The sequence below is a fragment of the Musca vetustissima genome, unplaced genomic scaffold (assembly GCF_032173495.1).
Source record: "Musca vetustissima isolate MV318-11 ecotype Yass unplaced genomic scaffold, APGP_CSIRO_Mvet_v1 utg4927, whole genome shotgun sequence".
Taxonomy (NCBI): Eukaryota; Metazoa; Arthropoda; class Insecta; order Diptera; family Muscidae; genus Musca; species Musca vetustissima.
Window position 1 is genome coordinate 440,364 of NW_026884396.1, and position 24,259 is coordinate 464,622.

At 34.2% G+C, this 24,259-nt stretch overlaps 4 protein-coding genes across 4 annotated transcripts; 2 read left to right on the forward strand and 2 right to left on the reverse strand.

Moving 5' to 3' along the window:
- Positions 1–1,877: 1,877 nt before the first annotated feature.
- On the reverse strand, positions 1,878–5,557 carry LOC133331373 (GTP-binding protein Rheb homolog). Its single transcript, XM_061539771.1, has 5 exons — positions 5,508–5,557; positions 5,130–5,201; positions 2,272–2,479; positions 2,072–2,201; positions 1,878–1,979 (listed from the first exon to the last, which is right to left on the reverse strand). Exons 1-5 carry the CDS (start codon positions 5,554–5,556, stop codon positions 1,890–1,892), a joined length of 549 nt encoding a protein of 182 aa, XP_061395755.1. The 5' UTR covers position 5,557; the 3' UTR covers positions 1,878–1,889.
- A 2,679-nt stretch (positions 5,558–8,236) lies between these two features.
- Positions 8,237–9,374, forward strand: LOC133331375 (NADH dehydrogenase (ubiquinone) 23 kDa subunit). The gene is made up of 3 exons (XM_061539772.1): positions 8,237–8,360; positions 8,693–9,135; positions 9,203–9,374. Exons 1-3 carry the CDS (start codon positions 8,321–8,323, stop codon positions 9,362–9,364), a joined length of 645 nt encoding a protein of 214 aa, XP_061395756.1. The 5' UTR covers positions 8,237–8,320; the 3' UTR covers positions 9,365–9,374.
- A 345-nt stretch (positions 9,375–9,719) lies between these two features.
- LOC133331358 (actin-related protein 2/3 complex subunit 3) lies at positions 9,720–10,385 on the reverse strand. The gene is made up of 3 exons (XM_061539756.1): positions 10,205–10,385; positions 9,950–10,145; positions 9,720–9,882 (listed from the first exon to the last, which is right to left on the reverse strand). The coding sequence occupies exons 1-3, from the start codon at positions 10,334–10,336 to the stop codon at positions 9,728–9,730; spliced, it is 483 nt and encodes a 160-aa protein (XP_061395740.1). The 5' UTR covers positions 10,337–10,385; the 3' UTR covers positions 9,720–9,727.
- A 2,297-nt stretch (positions 10,386–12,682) lies between these two features.
- LOC133331370 (centromere protein J) lies at positions 12,683–17,212 on the forward strand. The gene is made up of 2 exons (XM_061539768.1): positions 12,683–14,908; positions 16,175–17,212. The coding sequence occupies exons 1-2, from the start codon at positions 12,683–12,685 to the stop codon at positions 17,201–17,203; spliced, it is 3,255 nt and encodes a 1,084-aa protein (XP_061395752.1). The 3' UTR covers positions 17,204–17,212.
- Positions 17,213–24,259: the final 7,047 nt, after the last annotated feature.

Here is a 24,259-nt window from a genome sequence, read left to right on the forward strand (position 1 = left end):
AACCGTTCTATTCGTGACTCTAATTTGATATTCACGGTTTTTGCAGAGTTCTCAACAATTTCCCAAAGTTACCAATAATTTCCCAATAATTATCAAACAATTTCGCCATCTACTGCCAAACTTGTTTCCAATTCGAGAGAGATTCGAGATCCATTTGGATTCGACAGTCTTCTGTGAACAAGACCTTCAGCTCTTCTATGAAGAAGATCTTCTGCTCTTCTATGAAGAAGAAAAAGACCTTCAGCTCTTCTATGAAGAATAAGACCTTCATCTCTTCTATGAAGGAGAAAACCTTCAGCTCTTCTATGAAGAAGAAGAAGACCTTCAGCTCTTCAATGAAGAAAAATACCTTCAGCTCTTCTATGAAGAAGAAAACCTTCAGCTCTTCTATGAAGGAGAAGAAGACCTTCAGCTCTTCTATGAAGAAGAAGAAAACTTTCAGCTCTTCTATGAAGAAGAAGACCTTCAGCTCTTCTATGAAGAAGAAGACCTTCAGCTCTTCTATGAAGAAACCTTCAGCTCTTCTATGAAGAAGAAGAAGAAACCTTCAGCTCTTCTATGAAGAAGAAGAAGACCTTCAGCTCTTCTATGAAGAAGAAGAAGACCTTCAGCTCTTCTATGAAGAAGAAGACCTTCAGCTCTTCTATGAAGAAGACCTTCAGCTCTTCTATGAAGAAGAAGACCTTCAGCTCTTCTATGAAGAAGACCTTCAGCTCTTCTATGAAGAAGAAGAAGACCTTCAGCTCTTCTATGAAGAAGAAGACATTCAGCTCTTCTATGAAGAAGAAGACTTTCAGCTCTTCTATGAAGAAGAAGAAGACCTTCAGCTTTTCTATGAAGAAGAAGACCTTCAGCTTTTCTATGAGGAAGACCTTCAAGCCTTCTATAAAGAAGAAGACCTCTAGCAGCTCTTCTAAGTCTCAGAGAAGATTTTTTTTCTAATATGAAGAAAGCCATTGGTCTTCTATGAAGAAGGCCTTTTGATCTTCTAAAGAGAAGACCTTCAGAAGAAGACATTTAGCTATGGAAATAACTTGTAGGTCTTTTAACTAGAGATCCTTGGACCTTATCTGAAAATGAACTTTCCACCAAAACAATATTTTGCACAATATAATGACTATTATTAACTTTTTATTTTTATTGATATCTTCTTTTTTATTGTAAATTAAAATCTATATAAACGCCCTCTTTGTCTTTGTGTGTGTGTTTTTATGTTTAATTTTGTTTTGTTTTTTTATGTAAATACAACAGATACAAATTTTAATTTCATAGAAAAATAAAACTAAACTATTTCAGAAATAAAAATTGCAACTAAATTAATGAAAATAAATTGTATTGGTAATTTCTCAAACAAAGAAAGGCCGTGGCAAATTGATAAAAAGAAAACAAAACATATTAAACCATTTTTTTTTTTTTTTGGACATTTGAAAAAAAATAAGGCGGGATTACTTATATTTAATTGCTTTGTTTGGGGGTTGGGTTAGTGATTGGTTTTTGCTACTAAAATTAAAAAAAAAAAGAAAATTTATTTAATTATTAAAAATAAAATAAGAAGAATAGTCGAGAATTATTGTTATTATTATTTATGCTACATAAACACTACAGCTGAGAAAACAAATCCGTTTTTTTATTACTGATTACCAATTTATTTTCTTCTTCTTCATACTTCCTTCACTTTATTATTTATTTGTTTTTGTTTTTTATTTCCTTTCCTTTTTTGTTGCATTTGAGGCAAACAGCCATTGTTCTTGTTGATTTGTTGTTTTGTATTTTGAAAAAATGATACGATGATGCGCCATGAATTGTTTTGTTGTTGTTGTGACTCCATTCTTTGATAGCCGCCCCAGCCAGCCAGCCTTTTAGTAGATCCATCACAATATGGTAACAACTCACGAAATTATACAGCTGCTCTTTTCTTGGGGATTGCCATTTTCATTTTCGATTAATAATAACAGCTGATGGAAAATATCAGCCACAGACTAAAAAACAAAACAAAAAACAATTAGTTAAATTAAATAAATTATATGAAATAACTGCAATTCAAAATTAAAAACAGTATCTCTCCCGTTACCTCATTTTGTTTAGCAGAAGTTTCTAAAAATGCAGCACGCCACGATTCGGCCAATTTTCTACCCTCCTCTGTGGATACGGTACGTTCTTGATGTAAATCAGTTTTATTGCCTACCAACACAACAGGTACACTATATAAAATAAAAAAAATTGAAATTAATATTTATTTATGGGAAGTGTGGGTGGGGTGTGGTTACTTACTATTTCTTGCCCATAACATCTAATAATTTTTCATAAATAATTTTAATAACTTCAAATGATTTTTGACTGGTTATCGAATAGACCAAAACATAACCATGAAAATCCATACTATATTGTACTGGAAATATACTATATTCATCCTGGCCGGCGGTGTCCACAAGTTTAACGCCATAATCTTGTGAATTAACACGTGTCACTTTTGTAAATGCTGGAAGGAAAAAAAGAAAAGAAAAATAATTATTACAAAAAATATAATTTTTCTAATCAAACATAGGCTTGGATTTTTTTTAAATGCTAACATAGACTTAATTTTTTTTCAAGTTCAAACATAGGCGTGGATTTTTTAAAAATATTTTTAAGGGTCCACCGTAGGAGTTTTTAAGGTCCAAACATAAGCGTGGATAATTTTAAATATGTTTTAAGCTCCAAACATAGGCGTGGATTTTTTAAACATATTTTTTTTTTTGGTATCTACCACAGGCGTGGATTTTCAACCATAGACGTGAATATTTTTAAATATTTTTAAGGATCCGCTATAGTCATGAATATTTCTAGCTATTTTTTAAGGTTCCCGCAAAGGGGTGGATATTTAAAAATATTTTTTAAGGATCCGCTATAGTCATGGATATTTCTAGCTATTTTTTTAAGGTTCCCACAAAGGGGTGGATATTTAAAAATATTTTTTAAGGATCCATTTAAGGCGAAAGGGCGTTTTTAAATATTTTTTAAGGGTCCACCATAGGAGCGGATACTTTCAAATATGAAGAAGAAGACCTTCAGCCTTCTATGAAGTGAAGTCCCTCAGCTCTTCTATGAAGTAAAGAATACCTCCAGCTCTTCTATGAAAAAGAAGACTTCCAGCTCTTTTATGAAGAAGACCTTCAGCTCTTCTATGAAGAAGAATAAGACCTTCAGCCCTTCGATGAAGACCTTCAGCAGGCCAGGATAATTTGTAACATTTTTAGTTTAGCACCCATATAATGGTACCTCCTAAATTTCGGAATATTGCGGAGTTTAGTTTTGCGGAGTTAGGTTTCATTGGATGGCAAAATTATCTATATTAGCCCACTTTTTATTTTAGCTCCCATATAAGGGTACCTCCTACATTTCGGTATTTTGAGAATTGTATTCTTATTTTTGTTCATTCAAATTGTATTTTGGGTTCTCAGTGGATAACATATTTTCTACAACAAAATTGTCTAGTTTGGTTCAATTTTTAGGATAGCCCTCATACAAAAGTAGCTGCCGAATTTCGGTATATTGCGGAGTTTAGTCTCATTCTTCATTCAAATTGATTATAATTTGGGATTTTGGGTCCTCATTGGATGGCAAAACTTCCTACCAAAAATTACACATTGGTCCAATTTTTAGGGTAGCCACATATAAGGGTACCTCCTACATTTCGATATTTTGAGAATTTTATTCTTATTTGTCATTCAAATTGTCTGAAATTTGGTATTTTGGGTTCTCATTAAATGGCAAATCTTCCTACAAAAAAAATGTTGTTTGGTCCAATTTTTAGGATAGCCCCCATACAATAGTAGCTCCCGAATTTCGGTATATTGCGGAATTTAGTCTCATTTTCCATTCAAATTGGTTGTAATTTGATATTTTGGGTTCTCCTGGGATAGCAAATCTTCCTACCAAAAATTATCCACATTGGTCCTCTTTTTAGGTTAGCCCCCATATAAGGATACCTCCCAAAAATTCAATATTTCTGTGATTTTAGGTATCTTTTTCATACAAATTGCCTGTAATTTTATCAATTTGGTTTTTCATTTGGTACAAAAAGCTCTCTAGCAAAAAAATTATCAATAGTTGGGCAATGTTCGAGATAACCATTTTACAACATTATCCCATGTTATTCGGGTTTTTCAATCGAAATATGATATTTTGGATACTCCTTGAATGTTGGTCTACATTTAAAGGCTAATCCTCATATAACAGTACCCCCATTATTCGGTATATCTAATTTCATATTTTGAGTTCTCATAATCATCTCATCAGAATCGCACCTGATGTTTGCAAGTTTATATTTCTAACTGCTGATTATATGCTGAAAATAATTAGTTATTTAAAAATATATATTTTTGAAATATAAACATCTCCGTATTTAAAAAGATTTTTCTACATCTCATTACCAAGGATGTGGGAAAGGCAGTAAAATGTGTTTACTATATATCTCCTAATACGTAATTGACAAGGTGGTCCTTTACTCATCCCACTATCCGTGTTGTTGGTGACACTTAAAAATAGAATAGATGAGACTAGATAATTCTACACACAAAATCAAAATACTTCCTTTTCCAGGGGTGACAATAAAAGCCTAACCACCAAAAATGTAATTTATAATTGCATGTCTTCGTGTTGTACAAAAAAATATTTTTACTTTCCTGCACGTGAAATGATCTTATGGAACGCACCTCATTCATAGTATACAACGCTAGCAGTAGTATTTGTAGTATTTTGACATTATACAGGGTTATTATGCCTTTAGCCTTGACACAAAAAGGCAACTAAACTCCACATAACACCCATAGCGCCAGCAGTATACCAACACTTTAATTTTGTAAACTAGGTTACAGTACAGATTCGCAAAAATAATTGCAAATGCAACATCGCAATAGTTTTTATAGTTTATATTGCTAAAAGCAAAACAAAAAACATTAAATAAACATGAATCATATTTTCGTTTCTATAATAATAATTGAAGGGAAATCTCCAGAATTAAGTGTAAAGAACAATAAAAAAACGTACCCATCCACATAAATACTACGACTTTGTCTTTTTTGTTGGAGCTTGAATGTTTTGGTTTACACACGCACACACGTTATATATTTGTTGGGGGATTTACTTACTATTTTCTATAGTTGGATCATAGGAGTCCACAAATTGTCCCTCAACAAACTGGATACTCAATGAAGATTTGCCTAAAAATTGTCGGTAGGGAAGAGAAGAAAAAAAAAAATAAGGAAATTAATTAAAGGCTAAAAATTTTGTTTTACGACAGCAGCAGCAACAACAACACGAAGCAATAATAATTAATCAACAAAAAATAAATAAAACGCAAAAAGTAAAACAACAAAAATATAGTTGTTGTTGGTAGATTGGTAGCAGGCACAGACGGACAGCCAGCCAGTGAGCCAGAGGCACACAGAAAAGTCGACCCATTAGAGCAGCAGCAGACACATACATACGACAGACCACAAAAGAAGTAGACTTCTACTACTACTCACCCACTGATCTATAGCCCATCATGGCAATGTTGCGTTCCTTGGGTGGCATTTTGTTTCCTAACTTTGTTCCTCCTGTTGTTTTTGTTGTGATTTAACTTTATTTATTATCCTTAATTAAATACTTCTTAATGTGTTATAAGTGTGTTCAATAAAAAGTCACTTGTTCTCTAAGCAATTCCAACTTGAATATTAACTCAACTCGCTACTCTCTCTCTCGGTCGCTCAACGCACATCAAAAATGATGTTTCAATCAAAAAAAACCTCACCTAATAAGTAAACGTCAATATTCTTGTCATTGAGAGTTGCCAGTTGAAGACAAAGGAAGTAGAGAGAATAATAAGGAATTTTAAGAATTATAGTTAATTTTTATAAATTATGATAAAATTTTATAATTATTTACGCAAATAAATTAATATATTTACATCTTTGTATATAAATAAACTGTGAATTTATTAAAATAATAAAAACTAAGTAAATGCGAGTGGTAACATTGCTCTCTTAGGGTAACGGGAAATGATAACACAACATTTCAAAGCAAAGACAGCTAAGAGAACAGCTGTTATGAATGAATGACCAAAAGGGTTCTATTTATATCACAGAAAAGTATGTTTAATTATAAATTGTTTAATATGTAACATAATTTATTATTAGTTACTAAAATATAGACTAACAATTAAATTATTGCCTATTTGTCATAATTGGCAATTTACTAATTTACAGTTGCCAAAGTAAGGTAATGAGGTAAGGTGAACTGATAACACAGCTTTGAAATGACAGCAAAGAGAGCAGATGTTATGATGAATTGCCATAACAAACACAGAAAAAAACTTATTTTAAATTATAACAAAAACATAATGTAATGTTATTAATAAATATATTAGAAACTAATAATTAAATTATTCTTATTATTGAAGTTTCTTATTGATCATAGTTGACAATATGCTAATTTACAATGCCCAAAGTAAGGTAAAGTGAATTGATAACACAGATTTGGAATGACAACAGCGAGAAGAACTGTTATAGTACGTTTACATTTAACCGGATTTCGTTAACCCAGTGGGTTTCAAATGTCAATTCCTTTGCATATATGTCAAATAAATCCTCATAGGTTAAGTAGGTTAACCCGGTAAAAAGTTCTAATGTGTATGCCGTTTTAAACTTTATAAGACTAAAGAGACAAATATATTTATATTATAAATAATAACAAATTTCAAGCAAATTATAAACTAAAAATTAAATTATTATATTCTTATTTTTGTATTTTTTGGGGCATTATTGACATTTTTGTCATTGAACTGATAACACTGCTCTGAAGCAACATCGACGATAACAACTGAATGAATGGCCACTAATACGGCATTTACATTAGAACTTTTTACCGGGTTAACCTACTTTATGAGGATTTATTTGGCATATATTCAAAGGAATTGAAAATTTAAACCCACTGGGTTAACCAAATCCGGTTAAATGTAAACGACCTTTAAGCTTCTAATTTGAGATCAAACACAGCAAAATTATTTAATATTACACAATATTAAAATATATAGTGAAAAATAGCAAATTATAAACTACAAATTTTATTTTTATTATTGTGGTTTGTTTTAGACATAACAAGATAGAGTGAACTGATAACACTGCTCTGACGGACCATCAACGATACTGTTGTGAATAAATGGCCACATAACTTTAATTAATTGAATAAATACAGACAATTTAATTTATATTGTACATTTTTTAAGCGTAACAAAATTTAATAATTTTTATAAATGTATTTAATAATTATATTTATTGATTTATTTTGTATCACTACTTTACTTGAAAGGCATAATTGTCAATTTGAGTTGTCAGTAAAGCAAGTATGGAGAATAATAAAAACTTCAGATAATTTTTATAAATTATTATTATATAATATTATAATTATGAATGCAAACAAATAGAAATATTCAGTTTTTTTTTTAATATCAGTAAATTGATAAAAAAAACAAAGTAAAAGAAATTACTTTCTTTAGGTAAAGTGAAATGATAACACTGATGTGAAAATGGCACCAACGAGAACAGTTGTCAATAATAAATGGCAACATTATTTAAAATTGTAACAAAAAATTAATACAAATTATTAACAAATTTTATTTATTATAATAAGAAATATATTGTAATAAAATTGTATTCTCAGTAACGGTTTTCGTAATTGGCATTAATAAATAAAAGGGCAAAGTGAATTGATAACATGACTCAAAAAGCGACAAAACAGCTGTCATTGATTGTGGACATATAGCTTAACTTGTGAGCTTAAAATCGATCTAAATTATATATTAAATATTTAATTATTTAAATTAAAAAATATATATTATTTTATTTATTCTATTATTTTAATATTTGAAGATAATTTAAAATACGCATTTAAATATAAGTCAATGTAAAGTGATAACACATCTTTCAAAAGACAGCACTTGAACAGCTGTTTTGGTGGCCACTTTGATTTAATTATTAGCGTTAACCTTATATAAATTATTAACTACTACAAAATTGTGATTAATTTGTTAATTATTAATAAGAAATATACACAAAAAACAACTTAAATTTAATATTAATAAAAAATTTCCTTCGACAGACGTACTCGTCATTAATCTCTTACAATTTTTAAGAATCTCCTTAGCAAAACAAAAACCAATAAAAACAATAGAAACCCTTGTTGCCATATTTTCTGACATTTCGCTTTGACATTTCCAATTTTTTTTCGTGTAAAAGTTATTTGTTAGTAAATTAAGAGTGCACTTTCGTTTGGAGTTCGTTCCGATAGAAACCGGGATACCATGTCTTTGACAATGAAATTGTTTTCCATTTCGAGAAATGGTAATTTTAAATATAATATTTTCCTCGGAAAAAAGAAAATTAAAGTGATAAATATAATTAAGAAGGGATATTGATTTGTTTTGGTCCGTGATGGGTATTTTTGAGGTTAGGGCCACTTATGTCATCAAAATGAAAACAAAAGTTATCCAGTGGCCAATAGGGAAGGATAATTGTGGATAATTAACATAGAAAAATAGAAAAGTGTACTTTATAAAATTGAATTGGATATAATAAAAGCTTCCTAAATGAGGAAATGGGACAAAAGAGAAGATGTTTACAAAAAATTTGGATGTGTGAAAGGAAGTAATTAACTTTTGTTATTTCGGTTGTAGGCAATCGCATGCTTGGTGTTACCTCCCGTTTCATGAGCACCAAGGAAGCCAAAGATGTTGTCGATGTACCCAAGGGCTATGTCTATGTCAACAACAAAGAAGAAAGCATGGATTTAAATGACGTTACCGATCGGGCAGCCAGTACCATTTTCTTGAGTGAATTGATGCGCGGTTTTGGTGTTACATTGGCCCACATTTTCAAAGAGCCAGCCACCATTAATTATCCATTCGAAAAGGGACCATTGAGTCCCCGGTTCCGTGGTGAACATGCCCTACGTCGCTATCCCAGTGGTGAGGAACGTTGTATTGCCTGTAAATTGTGTGAGGCCATTTGCCCAGCTCAGGCCATTACCATTGAGGCTGAGGAACGTGCCGATGGCAGTAGAAGAACAACACGTTATGATATCGATATGACCAAGTGTATCTATTGTGGTTTCTGTCAGGTGGGTTATTGTCACCAACCATTCATCAAATGACAATTTGTTCATTGATGTTATTTTTAATTTACAGGAAGCCTGTCCCGTTGATGCCATTGTTGAGGGACCCAATTTCGAATTCTCCACTGAAACCCATGAAGAATTATTATACAATAAGGAAAAATTGTTAAGCAATGGTGATAAATGGGAATCGGAAATTGCCTCCAATCTACAGGCTGATCATTTGTATCGTTAAATAAAACGAAATGAAACAAACAACCATCATAAATAAATGTTAAGCCTTAAAGGCCTTAGCAAAAATAAACTTTCCCCCTGTATAAATGTTGTGTTAAATGGATTAAAGTTTAATTTTTAGTTTAAAAAACAAAAAAAAATACAAAAAATTGTGTTTTAACTTAGGTCAAACAACATGAAAAAAAGGATTTTAATAACATTTTTGTTTAATAGAAAAAAAAACATTGAAAATTAATACAAATAGCTTAGTTTAATATAATGCCCTCTTTTTCGATATTTGTTTCTTTGCTAAATGGAAGTCTGTCTGTCTGTCAAGTTTTATAAAACTAAGAAAATACTTTATTTGTGGGTTGTTGTGAAGGGTTTATTGTCCTGGGCCGGACAGGGATTTTTCCATGAACTTCTTTTTGGCAAAACAAATCCACCATTTATTGGGTTTACCATCTTCGCCGAACACCTTTTCCAAAACACGATTGCCGGTTTCATGTCTTAATTGCAGAAAATATTGGCGCATTAAATCTAGAATAAAAAGAAATAAATATTAATACAAATTTCCTAAGTAAAATATTTCATACAAAATACCCACCAGCTTCCTGGGCAGTTTGTGGCTTGGCATAGACAGCATTTAGAGGGAAACCTGCCTCACCGGGAATATCAAATTTCGATATAGCCAGGCTATACATTTCCTGTTGGCCTTGATTTTTATTGGCACAGCGTTGCAGCTTCTTCAGACACTCGGTAATGTAAAGGGTTATATAAATCAAAGTACGATCCACTTCAGACTGTAAGAAATCGAATAATTAATTTAATTTTTTAAAATTGCAATCCCATTGCAACTCACCTTAATTTCATAGGTTCTAAAGAATACATTCGCTTTGAAATAGTAAAGTGACTCATCAATGATATCGTTATCATTGTTCATTTGTTGTGGTGCTGGTCCCCGAAATTGGGTCCTCAATGGCAATATGGCCATATTGCCCACTGTTGTGGGAAATTCTTTGATTGTGGAATGATAGGCCTAAGGAAAAGGAAAGAAACAATTACAACAAAACTGAAAAATGGAAAAGAAAAACAAAAATTTTCATCATTAACCCCACCCCTTCTTTGGTTATCTACCATAAAAGGGGGCATTTGTTGCTTGGGTTAATAACAGCTTCAACTTACCGGCATTTTGTTGACTATATTATTTGTTTAAAAAATGCAATTAATTTGAAATATTTTCGTTTTTTTTTCTTTTTATTTATTGTATTCCAATGAAAATAAATATGAGTGATTGACTCCTACACTGGGTGTCAAAACAATTGCCGCTGTTGACAGCAAATATGACACATTGAAGGAGAGATGCCACATTGTCACAAGGGTAGCTCACATTCAGAGTTTGCTTATTAGCTTATTACAACCCTGTACACTGAGGTGAAAGCAAACGAGCCGAGGACCCAACCTGATGAAGGAAGTTGATAGCAAACGAGACGAGGACAAATGATGTCAAAGCGAACGAGACGAGGACCAATCGTGATGAGGTTCAAAACAAAAACAAACGAGCCAAGGACCAGCTGCTTCTTTTGACATTTGACATTGAAGGAGGCATGCCACATTTGTAGGTATCAATAATACCAATAATAAAGGGACACAACAATACATTAAACCCCGTAACAATATAAGGCCTGAAAATATATTAAAACCAAAACAATATTTAAAAAATCAATGCCAAGTTATAGACCGACAAAAAAATCCATGCCTGGTTATAGACTGCCAAAAAATATTTAAAAAAGAAGGTTATAACCCACCATATTTTTAAACAATCCACGCCTGGTTAAAGACCCCTAAAAATAAATTTAAAACAATCAACGTCAGGTTATAGACCCCTAAAATTAATTTAAAACAATCCACGCCTGCTTATAGACCCCTAAAATTATTTTAAAACAATTCACGCCTAGTTATAGACCCCTAAAATTAATTTAAAACAATTCACGCATGGTTATAGACTAAAATGAATTTAAAAAATCCACACCTTTCGGAGGACCCCTAAAATTAATTTAAAACAATCCACACCTTTTTATAGACCCCTAAAATGAATTAAAAAAAATCCACACCTTTCGGAGGACCCCTAAAATTAATTTAAAACAATCCACGCCTGGTTATAGACCCTAAAATTAATTTAAAACAATCCACGCCTGGTTCTAGACCCTAAAATTAATTTAAAACAATCCACGCCTGGTTATAGACCCTAAAATTAATTTAAAAAAATCCACGCCTTTCGGAGGCTCCCTAAAATTAATTTTAAAAAAAATCCACGGCTGGTTATAGACCCTTAAATTAAATTTAAATAAATTCACCCCTGGTTATAGACCCCTAAAATTAATTTAAAACAATACACGCTTTTTGACTTGTTCTTCAAAAGAAAATTCTGCTCGTGGCCGAAACCAATTACTGTTAATAAAAACACGCAACAACAATATTTTTAAATAAACTATTCTAAACTAATGTATTCTAAAATAACTGAAGGCATTCTCATAGAAGAGCTGAAGGTCTTCTCATAGACGAACTGAAATAGCTGAAGGTCTTCTTCTCGTGTGTATTTACAATGATATTTTTCAATTGTTGCCGATATATTTTTTTGAGCGGAAGTCAATACTTCCAGCATCTAATGTTCCATAGGGACCTTGTGTTTTCATGGTCTTCAACATAAAGCTCGATACTCATAATTTTAAGCGAAGAAGGAAAATATATTGGCCACAAGGGAACTTTGGATGCTAATATCAGATACCACGGATTCCGACATAAAAACATATATCGATGAAATCAGGGCCTTATTGTGAATTTCAAATCGTTGAACGGTCCTTAAACTTTTCTACATAAATTAATTTTTCTATTCTGGAACAAAATTAAAAAAAGTGAACAAACAAAATATTCTACAATGACAACAACAATATTTATATTGTTGGCATGCATGGTTGTACATATTTGACAGGCTGAAGTACAAATATTGCATAGTTGTATTTGGATTTTTCGAAATGAGACTATCTTTATTATTTTGCGATGGCTTGATATGTAGCCATTCAACTTTAATTAATATATGTCAATATTGGCAACTCTACTCACCTTGGTAACCAATCAATATGAATTACCGGTAACCATGTGACATTGTTTACAAACATTTCGATGAATCCTCTCAGCAACACTGGATGTCATTTAAATTTAAAATATTCTTTGTAATTAGCGCGCAATTTAAAGAAATTTGTGAAATTCGTAAAAAGTTAAATAATTTTTAATAGAAAGTTATTAAAATAATGTTTTAAATTTGCAATTTCTTGACAAAATGCTGCATAACGAAACCGATGACAGCATGTCAACAAGCATTCCTCTGCTGGCGGCCATTAGTGGTGCCGGGGGCATTCAAAAGGCCGATATTGTTAAACGTCTGGAACAATTGAACAAATGGCAGGAGGAGCAGAAACAATTATTAGCACTGAGGCAAAATGTGCAACGACAAATGCTGGGCATGGAACAAAAGACAATGTATCAAATGTTGGGGTTACATGGTGGTGGTGATGACGAGGAGGAGGGTGATGCATCAAGTGAAGTAGATGAGAGTAGACAGGAGTATGAAGAAGGTGGTGAGCATCCAGATGATGATGGAGAAAATGAAAATCACAGCTATTCCACAAGGGATCAATTGACCACACAGCACAGCATGGAACCGTCATCATATAAAACTCTGACATCTGGCTATGGTACAGAGGAATATATAGATATACCACAACAAGCTGTACAGAAACCCAAGAGACCTTTTTTGAAAAGAGGCGAAGGTTTGAAACAACGATTTAAAATCGATCCCGAGGAATTGAGAATAACAAATTTGCCACGCTATAAATATGCCAATGCCCACCCCAAGCTTAAGGCAAAGACAAACAAAAAGGCTACTACTAAAGCGGTACAAAAGCCAAAGGTACAGGATGTCAGACCTCCTTCACCCCCATTAAATGTCTTGGATGCCAATGAGAAACGATTCCAACAACTGTTGATCTCATCGAAAAATGTATGCAATTCCACACCGGATACCAAGTCCTCACTGATGTCAAGTAAAAATATTTCCAGTTCTTCCTCCTCAACATCGACAAATAGTTCTCATAGCTTGCCCAAAGTTCGATTTGTAGAGACAACTCCTCCTGTGAATAATAATAGCAATGGAATGGTTCACAAATATCCCAATAATGAAGTGGCAAGGCCAGCTCCACCAAGTGCCCTGGCCTGGTCTAAAATTTTAGATTCACAACAAATTAAACCCTTACCCATTCTGCGTACAAATAGTTGTGATCGGCAAAATCTGCCACAAAGTGAAGAGGATATTTTTGAGTTGTTGGAGCAGAAAGCCAAAAATGGTAGCTTTGACATGGACTCGACCTGCATGCGGCAATTTATGCAACGTCGTACCACTGAGACGAAATTTAATGACACCGATGTTATACCCGTTAACGATCAATTAAGGACAAGACGTTTACAACCCATTGTTATTGGAGGAGGTGGCGGTCAGAATAATCGCGATGAATCCACATCTTCCCTGGAGGAAGAAAATGATGAAAACTCAACAATTATACCTAATAGTACCGAGGCCGGAGAAGAATCTACACAAAAGACATTGGAATCCACAAATTCACAATTTGTCACTCCCAACAGCAGGGCTTCAGAGAATCGTGTACGTTTCTCGGAGTGCCATGACACCCGAGAATTTCATGAAGAACAGACGGTCAGTGATTTCTCCAATTTTACCAATGCCAACGAAACGCCCGGAGATCTTTCGAATAATGTGTTTTTTGAACAATTTAAAAAGGCCCTCTTTGCTGCCCTGCAAGATAAGGCTGAACAACATGAGACCTCAAATTCCATGATGGAAAGTGAAGGAGGAGGCGGAGGGGATGAAACAACTCTCACCTCCAAGGATTCATTTATGGAATCAAATACCTCGCTACCTCTTCCACCCAACTCCCTGGAATTACAAGAAAAAACCCAATTAATTAAAACCCGTCTCGAAGAGCTGGAAAAAGAAATTGCCCTGTTCAAGCAAAACAATGCTCAATTAATGAAGGCCAAACAGGAACATGAATTACTTATATCACAACATGCCCAGGAGCAATTGGAAGCCACTGAACGTTTGAACGATGAACGCATTCAAATGGAAATCTATTTACATGATGAACGAATGAAACTCGAAGAGGACAAACGGAAGTTTGAACAGTCGTGTAAAATGAAAACTCAAGCTATGGCCAGCAAAGAACGTAAAGAAATGGAAAAGCTAAGGGAACAAGTTGCCCAGCTGGAGGCACAATTGAAGACAAAAGATTCCAATCATGCTGCTGCTCAGGCTCGATGGCGTACACAAATTCGCACCATGGAAAGGGAAGAGAAACGGCTGCATGAACAAATTGAATTGCTCACCAAGGAAAATAAACGTTTGGAAAATGAAATGCTCAAGGCTAGCCGGGAAAATAATAATAAATTACTGCAGGAGATTAATCGGAATATTGCCAAATTGGCGCCGAAACAGGTGAGTTAATTTTTTTTAAATATTGAATTTTGTAATTAATTTGGGGCTCCTCCGACAGGCGTGGATTTTTTAAAATTCATTTTAGGGGTCCTCGGACAGGCGTGGATTTTTAAAAACTACTTTAAGGGGTCCTTCGACAGGCGTGGATTTTTTTAAAATTCATTTTAGGGGTCCTCGGACAGGCGTGTATTTTTAAAATTCATTTTAGGGGTCCTCGGACAGGCGTGGATTTTTTAAAATTCATTTTAGGGGTCCTCGGACAGGCGTGGATTTTTTAAAATTCATTTTAGGGGTCCTCGGACAGGCGTGGATTTTTTAAAATTCATTTTAGGGGTCCTCGGACAGGCGTAGATTTTTTAAAATTCATTTTAGGGGTCCTCGGACAGGCGTGGATTTTTTAAAATTCATTTTAGGGGTCCTCGGACAGGCGTGGATTTTTTAAAATTAATTTAAGGGGACATGCGTGGGGGGTTTTTAACCAGGCGTGGATTTTTTTTAAATTAATTTAAGGGGTCCTCCGACAGGCGTGGGGGGTTTTTAACCAGGCGTGGATTTTTTTAAATTAATTTAAGGGGTCCTCCGACAGGCGTGGGGGGTTTTTAACCAGGCGTGGATTTTTTTAAATCAATTTAAGGGGTCCTCCGACAGGCGTGGGGGGGTTTTAACCAGGCGTGGATTTTTTTAAATTAATTTAAGGGGTCCTCCGACAGGCGTGGGGGGTTTTTAACCAGGCGTGGATTTTTTTAAATTAATTTAAGGGGTCCTCCGATAGGCGTGGGGGGTTTTTAACCAGGCGTGGATTTTTTTAAATTAATTTAAGGGGTCCTCCGACAGGCGTGGGGGGTTTTTAACCAGGCGTTGATTTTTTTAAATTAATTTAAGGGGTCCTCCGACAGGCGTGGGGGGTTTTTAACCAGGCCTTGATTTTTTAAAATTAATTTAAGGGGTCCTCCGACAGGCGTGGGGGGTTTTTAACCAGGCCTTGATTTTTTAAAATTAATTTAAGGGGTCCTCCGACAGGCGTGGGGGGTTTTTAACCAGGCCTTGATTTTTTAAAATTAATTTAAGGGGTCCTCCGACAGGCGTGGGGGGTTTTTAACCAGGCGTTGATTTTTTAAAATTAATTTAAGGGGTCCTCCGACAGGCGTGGGGGGTTTTTAACCAGGCGTTGATTTTTTAAAATTAATTTAAGGGGTCCTCCGACAGCCGTTGGGGGTATTTTTGTTGTTTTTTATGGATTTTGATTTTCCATTAATTTTTCCACAGACCCAACATGCCTCAATATCATTTCCCAGCGATGATCAACCTCCCGTTCTGGCCTCATCGAAAAATACAACAAAACCGGGTACAACAAATAAAAATTCAAAATCTCCTTCTAAGAAAACGAAAAGGATAACAAAAACAAATACAACTACTTCGACGGCTAGCAATCGTACCATTATGAAACAAGAACAGCACAGTTTTCCCGATACTCCATCTTCGGATGAAAATTATACGGAACTAGGTTTTCAAAAAAGTGTTACAAAACCCAAAAGTCCGCATACATCAGCCTATAGCGGATACCCTGAAGTAGGTGAAGATGAGGATGATGATGATATTTTACAGGAGTTGCAGGCAAACAACAATCGAACCCCCATTACAACAAACAAAGTATCCCCAGCATCCTCCTCCCAGATGAAGGAATCGAAATCAACAGCGAATAATGAAAACAAATCACCCGATGATGATAATTTGAAACGTGAGATACTCAATGCGGATGGTAGTAAAGATATTTGGTATCCAAATGGTAATTTAAAGAAAATCTCCGCCGATGGTATGCTGATACGGATGCTGTACTATAACAAAGACATTAAGGAGACAAACATAAATGAGGGCACAGTGAAATATTATTATCACGAGACAAATACATGGCACACCACCTATTTGGATGGTTTGGAAATTCTGGAATTTCCCAATGGCCAGATAGAACATCGTCATAAAACGGGTTTGGTGGAAGTGCATTATCCAAATAATTCAGTAAAAATAATCGATCCACGTGATGAAAAGAAAGCCGAAGAATGGCGTTTCCCAGATGGTACTCACCTAGTGCAGATGCGTAATGGTGATAAAATCCTCTCTCTACCAAATGGTCAGAAAGAGATACACACCAAACTGCAAAAACGTCGTGAATATCCAGATGGTACAGTGAAAATTGTCTACCCGGATGGTAGTACCGAGACACGTTATTCTAATGGACGGGTGCGTCTCAAAGATAAGGAGGGAAATTTGGTAATGGACACCGAGGAGACGAAATGAAAATTATTTTCAATTGGAACTTTATTTTTGTTATTTGTAACACATGAGGACGATTGTTTTAGAAAGGAGTTGCATGTGTATAAAAAAGTAGACTGTTTTTTTATTTAATTATTACAAAACTTAATTTATAATTAATTTTTTATCTTAAAAAATACAATTTCATAATATTATTTTTAAAACATAGTTTTAACAATTTGTTTTCAGAGGCGTTTTCTTTCTTTTCTACATATCAAAGATATTTTTACAATTGTCTTCATCACCTTCTTCAGGTGGATCAAAATCATGAACCTTGACATCGGCATCTTCTCCATATTGGATGACATTGTCGATTTGCAGCAATAGGTCCTGTATACTTTCTTCATCGTCCACATTCATGGGTACAAAGCGAACTAAGCTGTAAACAAAGAAAAATTACATAAATATAGATTTTGTGGATATATAAAAATAGTTGGATTTACTACAAATTATGTTTAAGGTTCTTCCGGTAGGTTTAGATTTTTAAACCAGCGCGAAGCTGGTATTTCTTAGAATTAATTTTACGCGTCTATAACCAAGCTTTTACGGGTCTAAAACTAAGCTAGTATTTATAAGAATTAATTTTACGGGTCTACAGTATTTCGAAGAATTAATTTTACCGGTCTATAACCAGGCTAGTATTTTTTTAAGTTAATATTACGGGTCTATAACCAGGCTAGGATTTCTTAAGTTAATGTTAGGGCTCTATAACAAGGCTTGGATTTTTTTAAATTAATTTTTGGGGCCTATAACCAGGCTTTGATTTTATAAAAATAATTTTAGGGGTCATAAACAGGCGTGGATTTTTTGAAATTAATTTTCCTTGTTTACTTTTTATTTGTATTTTTCAAATTTAAAAAATTTCCCCACTAAATATTTTCCCTGTTCTAATTTAATTTTTCTCCCATTTTTGCCCAATTATCCTTTTCTATGCCCATTTTTTAATTCAATCCCCAGTAGTGGGTATTTTACACTATTATTTTCTAAATATTTATTTATTTAAATACAGTAATTTAATTTCACGAACAGCAAAACAATCAACACAAAAAAAGTAAACAAAAAATAGTGTTACCAACTCAAAATAATAAATAAGAGACACATTCCTTTTGTCAGCTGTTAACATCCCAGTTTCTGGTTTGGTATTGTTATTTTCCCCATTTTCTTTTTCCCTAATCATTCACGTCAGTCAATGCCCACAATACATGCCCAGTTTTGTTGCCGTCAATTATTAAAATACCACCACAATGAACTAAGGGGATTTTTACAATACCAAAAATTTTACGCATATAACCGTCTCTTTCTAACACACGGAGATTAAAGGCAATGCAGTAAAGCAAACAAACGACAATATTTAGAGAATCACCAGCAGCAAATGCAGAGAAAGAAAATATCAAAAAATACCACAAAAGGCAGAAAAACATTTTGTAGATGATAAACCGAAAAAACGGGGGCAAACTCGTCAACATTACAGGCAAAGGTGGTAAAAATACATTTTGGGGGATTTTTTTTGGTAAAAAAAAAACATTTAAAATTATTTGGAATTAAATTAATAAATGTTTAAAATATATTTATTCAGGTGTGTGAAAAATACTGCAAGCAAAGAATTAAAGAGAGCCTAAAAAATTCCCCCCACACTTGGAGAACAAATTTGTTAAAAAATCCCCAGGAAAGCTGGCCAAATGGAATCCCCTAAATTGGAAATGTTGAGATCTGTCAAGGGCAAGGATATGCTATTGATAGATGGCTATCTTTATCACTATGATGATCGTACCACTAAAACATATCGTTGGGTTTGTTCCCGCCGCAAAGATAAGACACCATGTCGTGTGAGAATCCATACCACTTTAATAGATGAATGCGATTTGACGCGCCACAAATTGAAATCGATGATTGGTGAACATCCGCATGGTCCGGCCGATGAGAGTACCATAATACGGGCAAGGGAAAAGAAACGTCAGGCCGATGCTGAGGGTCTGCCCTGTACCTTGAGCAACAAGTCAATGAAAAGGAAATATCAAATGCAAAAGGGAGGTGGAGGAGGAGGGGGTAACGATTCGGTGGCTAAGAAAATTAAACCCTTAGCGGATGATAATAATGATGCAGCGGAAGAGGAGGATTGCAATTCCAGTGTTGATGATATCATTGAAATGGATAGCAGTTTTGAGTTAATGCCCAAACCAAAACCCCTCGCCGACAAAGCCGTTTTGATGTTGAAAACGACCAAGGGTTACCACATGATTGCCGTGGAGGGATGTGTCTATCGCCTGGACGGCAAATCCATGTTGAGCTGTACCTATCGTTGGAAATGTTTTCGTTCCAAAGATTTGCAATGTTCGGGCCGGATTTACACCGAGTGTTTGGCCAGCGGCATGCATCGCTACAAACCCTTCAGGGTGGAGGAGAATAAACACAATCACCAGCCATATTCAGAGGCGAAAATTGATGCCCTCATACGAAGGAATAATATCAATATCATACAGGGTAAAGAAGATCAAAAGGCAATTGGGAAGGTAGAAGGGGAGGTGAAAGAAAAGGCCTTTGAGAAAAAAACACAAAAATCTGCAGCGAAACCCTTGTCGGTTAGCCATGGAAGTGGTGGGGTCCTCTCAATTTCTACAAATATTGAAATACCGGCCAAGACCAAAATGAGATATAGTACACGTCAGGATAAATCTACGTTAACGGCGGCAATGTATCGTTATGTCAAGGACCCACGGGAGGTGTTGAAAAATCCCATGGGCGAAAATGGTGTAAAGTTGTTCTCCTTCTTGCCATCCTTTAAGGGCAACCGTGTTTTGGTAATGGAGAACATGATATATCATTTTGATTCTCGAGGGGTGCGTAATGGTCACATTTACTGGACCTGTCTATTTCGTCGTAGTAAAAATACACGATGCAATTCTCGCATAACAACCGATGGTGAGGGAGAACAAATACAAATTATCAAGGTATCGGGAGAACATAGCCATACCGTGGATCATAGACGTCAAATTGAGACGAGATTAGGAATGAAACATTTGTCGGGAAACACAACGGCAATTGGCAAACTATTTAAATTGGAAGGTGAAAATGATGGCGATGCTGATGATTCGTTTGGTCTCGATGACAATCCCTTGTATCAATCTTCGGATGAGGAAGAAGCTGGTCGTGATGCTGGTGGTGGTGAACTTGATTCCACCACTATTGACATATCCGAATTTATACGTTTAAATAAGAATCCCAAAAAAGTAAAACAAGAAACAACCACAATGGAGGAGGAGGAAGAAGAAATTCGTGAGGATGTCATTGATGCCAAGGAGGTAATGGCAGAATATAAAGATGAAATGGATCCATTTTATGATACCATTGAATATGTTGAAATGGAAAGGGTACACAATAATAGCTCCTCACAATACCAGCAAAGTGTTTTTTTCGCCGGAGAGGAGGAAGACGAAGATGATGAGGAGGAGGAATGTGAAACACAAAATCACATACCACTACCCAAGACTAATGGGGGAAGAATTAAACGTAAAGCCAAACGCTCCATGGATTATGAGCAGAATGATGCCAGCGAAGAGGATGCTGATTTCAATGGTGACGAAGAATATTCACCCCAACCGAAGAAAATGAAGGCATCCCCCAATTATATACCCCCTGTTCGTGGTATACGCTACTCCCAACAGTCCTATAATCCCGATAATATTGATATCACAAAAGTCTCCAAATTACGTTCGGCCAAGGGTGGTGAGCTGTTGTGCGTCGATGGTTATATTTATCATTTGAAAAGTATATCGCCCACATCGAGGACTTATTGGTCGTGCATTAAATCAAAAGATCAGCTGCTTAAATGTCCCGCCCGTGTTACCACAATTACCACGCAAGATGATAATAGTTTGAAAGTTGTATATTTAAGTAATTCTCATTCACATCCAATATCCGAGAATGATATTAAGAAGCGTCTCTTTAATGAATTTTCAAAATCAACAAATTATTCATTGAAACCCAAAGATATTATGGAGAAATCGTTGACAGAATTGAATCCGGAATTTGCTGAAATGTTGATGGGGAAGAACACAACCTCCAGTACTATGGTGAAATATAAAAAGTAAGTAAAACAAGAAAGAGTGGAGAGAGAATACTTTCTGCACTCCACGGACTTCTAGTTCTTCAATAAGAAGTACCTTCACTTTTTTTTATATATTTTGAAGTTTATTTAAGAATGCTATTGGGTCTCCTTTAAAGGAAACTGTGTCCAAAGATCATATTAATTTGGAAACACAATTAATTTATTGCAAAGGAGAAATGGTCTGTATAGCGGCCCGTCAGGACTTTATAAAGATCAAATGATCTGAATTAAGTTCCACCAGATATTTACAAAGTCCAATTTGTTGTATAGAGAGCTCCAGGACCAGGATAAAGACCAAATGGACTATAGAGGCCGGCCCCCTAAGATGTTTGTAAGAGTCAATTGGTCTGTATAGTCCCAATTGGACTGTATAGGGATCCCTCAGGTCCTTATTAAGACTAATTGGTCGGTATAGAAACCTCTCAAATCTCTAATTGATCTTTATGGAAATTCCTTAGGAATTTATAAGACCATTTGGTCAGTATTGAGGCGCCTTAGCCCTTTGTAAGGACCTTTTGGTCTGCATAGATAGAAAACAATAACTGGTCGTAAAGAGGTTCCTCAGGTCTTTATACAGACCAATTTGTCTGTATATAGGCACCTCAGGCCTTTATGAAGGTTTATGGTCTATATAGGGACGCCAAAGATTTCTATGAAGACATATTGTTATGTATGAAGGCCTTTCAGTTTTTCCTAAGGACCAATCCTCAGGTCTTTATACAGACCAATTTGTCTGTATATAGGCACCTCAGGCCTTTATGAAGGTTTATGGTCTATATAGGGACCCCAAAGATTTCTATGAAGACATATTGTTATGTATGAAGGTCTTTCAGTTTTTTCTAAGGACCAATTGGCCGGCATAGATATCTATGTAAATAACCTCCAGTGGGTCGATTGAGTAACTTATAACGATCCGACAATCGATAATTTCGTCTTCCCATAAAATCGTTTGCAGTAACGAAAATGTTATTCTGTAAAAATGTAGACAAATTGTCGATAAACTTTCAAAAAGCTTTTAATTTTGAACATTTTGAAAACAAAATACATACAAATTCAGAACAAAACAGGGCATGTTCAATATTGAAAAATATTTGTCGATAAGTTAACTTCGAATATTTTGGTGTTGTTTGTTAGCAACATTTTTAACAATTGTTGTTAAAAACTGTTGTAGAATTGAAACATTGTTTATTTTGTCGTTATAATATTTTATAGATTTGAGAATTGTTTAAATTTGATAGTGAATCGACCCACAGAACAAAAATGAAAAATATTTGTCGATAAGTTAACTTCGAATATTTTGGTGTTGTTTATTAACAACATTTTTAACAATTGTTGTCATGGTACAACTATAAAAGGTAAGAGCAAATCCTAGCTGATTTGATTCCAACGTAATACTAGTGTCAATATGAATTTGACAAATTATGTTTTTAAAAATCACCCAACAGGAAAATTGGGAACGCATAGAATTTGAAATTGTTCTTTATTTTGCCGTATTCAATTTACTCAATCTGCATTGGGAAAGTTTCAGGAAGCAAATCTTTCTTCATGGAATAACTCGCTTTTACCAGCATTTTCATATGTGATGGCTCATATGTGGCAATGGCTCAATTATAGGAAAGATGTGGAAGCGAAAGAAATATAAATTTGAAAGATTTTCATTCATGTTTTTAAATTTTTATTTTGAGGATTCGAAAATATTTCATTTTCAAAATAAAAATAATTTGATGATAATTTGTTTGTTTACATTTTTCTGTCAAATGAGTTGACACTAGTAGAACTTAGAACAACAAATTTCCATATGGTTGTTGTATCGTTTTTTGTACAACAACACTTGCTGTTACCTTCAATTATTATACCATGAATTGTTGTTAAAAACAGTTATTGAATTGAAATATTGTTTATTTTGTCGTTATAATATTTTATCGATTTGAGAATTGTTTAAATTTGATAGTGAATCGACCCACAGGTCTGTGTAGACTTCTAGGTATTTATAGATACCCAACAGTGGGTCGATTCAGTAACTTATAACGATCCGACAATCGACAATTTTGTCTACACATAAAATCGTTTGCAGTAACGAACATGTTATTCTGTGAAAACAACAAAACGCTTTTAACAACATTTTGAACAAAACAAGGCATGTTCAATATTGAAGAATATTTGTCGATAAGTTGTTTATTAACAAAATTTTTAACAATTGTTGTTAAAAACTGTTATAGAATTAAAATATTGTTTATTTTGTCGTTATAAAATAGTTTATCGATTTGAGAATTGTTGAATTTTGATTGTGAATCGACCCACAGGTCTTTTATTAGATTCCATCTGATTTCCTATTAAAAGAAAATTTAGTCTATTTTAATTAGACCCGCTATTATTTATTTATTTATTTCAAATTCATTTGTGATACAAAGCATTAAGGCCATTAATACGTATCTGCTGACAAAAATACATAGCCTGAGATACATTTTATATTAAACTTAAATAAATATAACTAATTTAACTTTGATAAAAATAGAATGAATGCTCCCCAGCCATAAAAACAAATATAGATTTTAACAAATATCCAATAAGCAGCACATGTATAAGAATATCCACACATTATTGTAGGGAATTGTCAAAATGACATAGAACTTTTAAACGGAAAACATTGTTACTATGTGAAAAAACACGTAATTCAAGTGGAAGGGTGCTCCAACATCTCACAACTCTAACCAAAAAAGATCTTGCGAAGATATTTTTATAGATTCTAGGAATGCAGACCTGTGGGTTCCTAGAAGAAACTGAAAAAAAATAAAATTCTCAAGGATACGGGGGAATCATTTTTAATTATTTTATAAAAAATTAATAAGCAACGATGTTTAACAAACATGTCAAAGGAACACCCTAGAAACAGCTTAACATGTCGTGACACATGACTATCTCGCCTGAGATTATAG

Excerpts from the sequence above, each read along its gene's own strand:
- LOC133331373 (XM_061539771.1), bottom strand. The coding sequence starts at position 5,556 with ATGCCACCCAAGGAACGCAACATTGCCATGATGGGCTATAGATCAGTG. Across the intron at positions 2,480-5,129 it reads TGATCCAACTATAGAAAATA|CATTTACAAAAGTGACACGT; the intron begins GTAAGTAAATCC and ends TTTTCCTTCCAG. Across the intron at positions 2,202-2,271 it reads GATGTTATGGGCAAGAAATA|TGTACCTGTTGTGTTGGTAG; the intron begins GTAAGTAACCAC and ends TATTTTATATAG.
- LOC133331375 (XM_061539772.1), top strand. The coding sequence starts at position 8,321 with ATGTCTTTGACAATGAAATTGTTTTCCATTTCGAGAAATG. Across the intron at positions 8,361-8,692 it reads GTTTTCCATTTCGAGAAATG|GCAATCGCATGCTTGGTGTT; the intron begins GTAATTTTAAAT and ends TTTCGGTTGTAG. Across the intron at positions 9,136-9,202 it reads TCTATTGTGGTTTCTGTCAG|GAAGCCTGTCCCGTTGATGC; the intron begins GTGGGTTATTGT and ends TTTAATTTACAG.
- LOC133331358 (XM_061539756.1), bottom strand. The coding sequence starts at position 10,336 with ATGGCCATATTGCCATTGAGGACCCAATTTCGGGGACCAGCACCACAA. Across the intron at positions 10,146-10,204 it reads TTAGAACCTATGAAATTAAG|TCTGAAGTGGATCGTACTTT; the intron begins GTGAGTTGCAAT and ends GATTTCTTACAG. Across the intron at positions 9,883-9,949 it reads ACAAACTGCCCAGGAAGCTG|ATTTAATGCGCCAATATTTT; the intron begins GTGGGTATTTTG and ends TTTTTATTCTAG.
- LOC133331370 (XM_061539768.1), top strand. The coding sequence starts at position 12,683 with ATGCTGCATAACGAAACCGATGACAGCATGTCAACAAGCATTCCTCTG. Across the intron at positions 14,909-16,174 it reads CCAAATTGGCGCCGAAACAG|ACCCAACATGCCTCAATATC; the intron begins GTGAGTTAATTT and ends ATTTTTCCACAG.